General features: G+C 49.4%; 1 protein-coding gene across 1 annotated transcript; it reads left to right on the top strand.

The window, feature by feature from the left end:
- Window positions 1–568: 568 nt before the first annotated feature.
- gfi1ab (growth factor independent 1A transcription repressor b) lies at window positions 569–3489 on the top strand. Its single transcript, XM_070960600.1, has 6 exons — window positions 569–713; window positions 1368–1553; window positions 2181–2545; window positions 2691–2828; window positions 2966–3131; window positions 3309–3489. Exons 1-6 carry the CDS (start codon window positions 602–604, stop codon window positions 3485–3487), a joined length of 1146 nt encoding a protein of 381 aa, XP_070816701.1. The 5' UTR covers window positions 569–601; the 3' UTR covers window positions 3488–3489.

Raw genomic sequence — 3489 nt, forward strand, 5'->3', positions numbered from 1 at the left:
CCCTGCAGTGCGCCTCCGCCTTTTCTTTCTCTCTCTCAGATAAGGCCTCTATCACTTCTCCTGATTGCCAGGGGCTCCTCTGGAGACACGAGCTGCAGCGTGATCCGCGGGGGACTGCAGCTCCGGGCGGTGGGCTCAACGCTGCAAAAAGTCCCGGTTCAAAAGTCACCGACACGCTGACGTAAAGTTACTAAAATGACCTGGCGATGATGAACGAGCGTTTCTTGAAACAAAGGCCACTCACTCCGTCATTTGCGCATTTGCATTGAGCAGAAGTGACAAGAAGTCGCCCCCGCTGCAGACTGTTTTCCTATTACCTTTGACCGCGTGCGTGCTGACTAATACGGATATCTGGCGGATATTTTTTGCAGCGCGGTGAGCGGTGCAGCCTGCAGAGACACCTGTCCACGCAACACCTGGCAGACGGGACGGAGGCCGTGCGCATGCTCCGTCGTCAGGTTGAAGTCTCTTAAAGGTCTTGGACCCGCATCTCTGCACCAGTGCGGATCAAGTGTTTGCAGGGTTCGCAGCAGCAGCAGCAGCAGCGTCCAGGCCAGGACCCCCCCTCTACAGCTGGATTATCACTGCGCTCGGCTCAGAGATGCCTCGCTCCTTCATGGTGAAGTGTAAGAAGGCGCACAGTTACCACCAGCCCCGCAGCGCAGAGGATGACTACAGCCGGCTGGACACCATTCTGGCGCACATCTGCTCAGGTTTGTGAAAATTATTCCTTTTTCAGATATTATTGACTGCGCAAAATGTGTCTTTAAATGTGATATTTTTAATCCTTTTTTTTTTTTTTTTGACTAATACACATTTTAGGTTTTACAGGAGAATTATTCTGAGTAAATCCACATTTCAGCAGCTGCACGGACGCAGATTTTACGCTTTAAATGACTGAAACGCGTCCGAGCAGTTTATTAAAACACGTCTTACTTTTACATTTTCTAAAAATACTGAAAGAGAACTGAAAGTGGTCACAGATTTGGAACATCTGCGCTGAGATTTCATGTTAACGAAAAATCACTTCCATGAATGAAACCGGATATTTATAAAGGCGCATTTTTTAATTCATTACAGTGTCACTAGTTTTTTATTATTATTATTTTTATTATTCTATTACATTGCAGGTTATTACAAGACGTGAGGAAAAACTGTCCTAACCCTTCTGTAATTTTGTACTTTATAATCCAGTCACATTGGAACAATTTTCCACTGCGCTATAACTGATATTTGTGCCACACAGCGACCTTCAGTCCAGTGGTTAAGCTCCAGTCTTTGTGCAGTGATATCCGTTTGACAACAACACTAAAATGAACTTACTTCCTCTCCGTCAGATGCTGACTGTCCTCCGTGTGTCCTCTCAGACGCAGACAAGCTCCCAGATGACGCCGACGCGTCGGTGGTCAGGTACGGCCTCTCTCCGGACTCCCACCTGGCTGACGCTCCTGATTTCTCCCCGAAGTCGCCGCTAAGCTGCGCCGACAGCCTGTGCGGTCGCTCCACGGACTATGAGGACTTCTGGAGGCCTCCGTCCCCCTCTGCATCACCGGGTATACACAGACACACACACCGCTCACATCCAGCACTGCAACTCAACAACACTGTACACATTAAAGGCTCAGAGGGGGAAACTGAAACCTGAAGGAGGCCAGAAAATAAAACAAAAACACGAGTAATATAATAAGATGACACAGTCCAACACTGAAGACATATTATTATATTTTTGCTTTATGAAATAAATGTGAGATTTTAATTTTCAACACGTTTTGGAATCATCATCCCTGACTAACAAACATATGTGGGGCCTTTGTGGTGAACAGTTTCCATGTTTCCTGTGCATTCAGCTTGTTTTCTGTCAGTCTGCTGTCAGTGTTTAATTTCCCTCATTTAAATAATTCGGTACCTGAAGTTTGCAGTTTACTTGTTTCTCTGTAAAAGTGTTTTGGGCCTTGAAATCCACCCACTGCCCGCTTTGTTGTGGTGCCTGCTCCTTCTATTTCATCTGATATTCTTCGTTTCCCCAACAATCATCATCTGGGAATTCTCTGAAAGAACATTGCATGACTCCTTGTGCCCCGTCGGGCCCTGTGGGGCCCTGTGGGGCCCTGGAAACGCCCCTCTTAAACCATGTCAGCGGTTTCATTAAAATTTCATCTGGCCTGTGCTCCCCTCTCCAGTTGATTCGGACAAATCCTTGTCTCCTCTGGTGGATGAGAGCCAGCCCTTCACCGTCCCCTTCCGGCCCTACGCCTGGAACAGCTACCCGGGGTCGAGGCCCCTGGTGCAGCAGAGCCTCCATCCCGGCGTGGAGGTGGAGAGGAGCCCGATGGCCTTCTTCGGCGACAGGAGCGCCCACCCGGCCCTGTACGCAGAGCGGACCCTGGGCGAGGAGACTTACGGTGACTACAGGAGGCACGCGGCTGCGCTGCTGTTTCCGGAGGGAGGCCTGCACGGAGACAGCCACGGTGTGAAGGCCCAGTCTGACCTGCTGTGCTCCAGTCTGATCCTCAGCGGTGCTTACAAGTGCATCAAGTGCAGTAAGGTGAGAACAGCTCCGTGGCTGACCTCTGACCTCATTTTCGTAAAGAAATTCACCAGCTGGAATGAATTAACTCCTTATTGAGGGGAAAAAAAAAAAAAAAAAAAAAAAAATCTATTTTCAGACCGTATTCTTCTCTCTCCTCCAGGTGTTTTCTACCCCGCACGGTCTTGAAGTCCACGTCCGCAGGTCGCATAGCGGCACCAGGCCGTTTGCGTGTGAAATCTGCGGCAAAACCTTCGGCCACGCAGTGAGCCTGGAGCAGCACAAAGCTGTGCACTCTCAGGTAACTTCACACGTTTTAAACCGCATCCTGCAATTCGCACCTCTCTGGTGCTGCATCTTGCCGTCAAGACGCTTTTCTGTCAAGATCCGTGTGCTGACTCGAAGCCGTGACCAACCCCGCCTCTGCTCACCCTTTAGGAAAGAAGTTTCGACTGCAAAATATGCGGCAAAAGTTTCAAGAGGTCGTCCACTCTGTCGACGCACCTGCTCATCCACTCCGACACGCGGCCGTACCCCTGCCAGTACTGCGGGAAGAGGTTCCACCAGAAGTCAGACATGAAGAAACACACGTTCATCCACACAGGCAAGTGCAGAAGAGACGGACTGTCTCAGACAAATTGTTGGGATTTTAGTTCCGTGCGGGAGGAAAAATCTGTGCGTAACTTGTGCGTAAAACCTCCAAATCTTCCCGACGAAGACAAATTAATTTAGCCGATGTTCATTAAAAACAACAACATTTTTTTCAAAATATTTCTTTCAGGTGAGAAGCCACATAAATGTCAGGTGTGCGGGAAAGCGTTCAGCCAGAGCTCCAACCTCATCACACACAGCCGGAAACACACCGGATACAAACCTTTCGGCTGCGACCACTGCGGCAAAGGTTTCCAGAGGAAAGTAGACCTGAGGAGGCACAAAGAGACGCAGCACGGCCTCAAGTGAAA

This window comes from Chaetodon trifascialis, chromosome 4 (assembly GCF_039877785.1).
Source record: "Chaetodon trifascialis isolate fChaTrf1 chromosome 4, fChaTrf1.hap1, whole genome shotgun sequence".
NCBI classification, from domain to species: Eukaryota; Metazoa; Chordata; class Actinopteri; order Chaetodontiformes; family Chaetodontidae; genus Chaetodon; species Chaetodon trifascialis.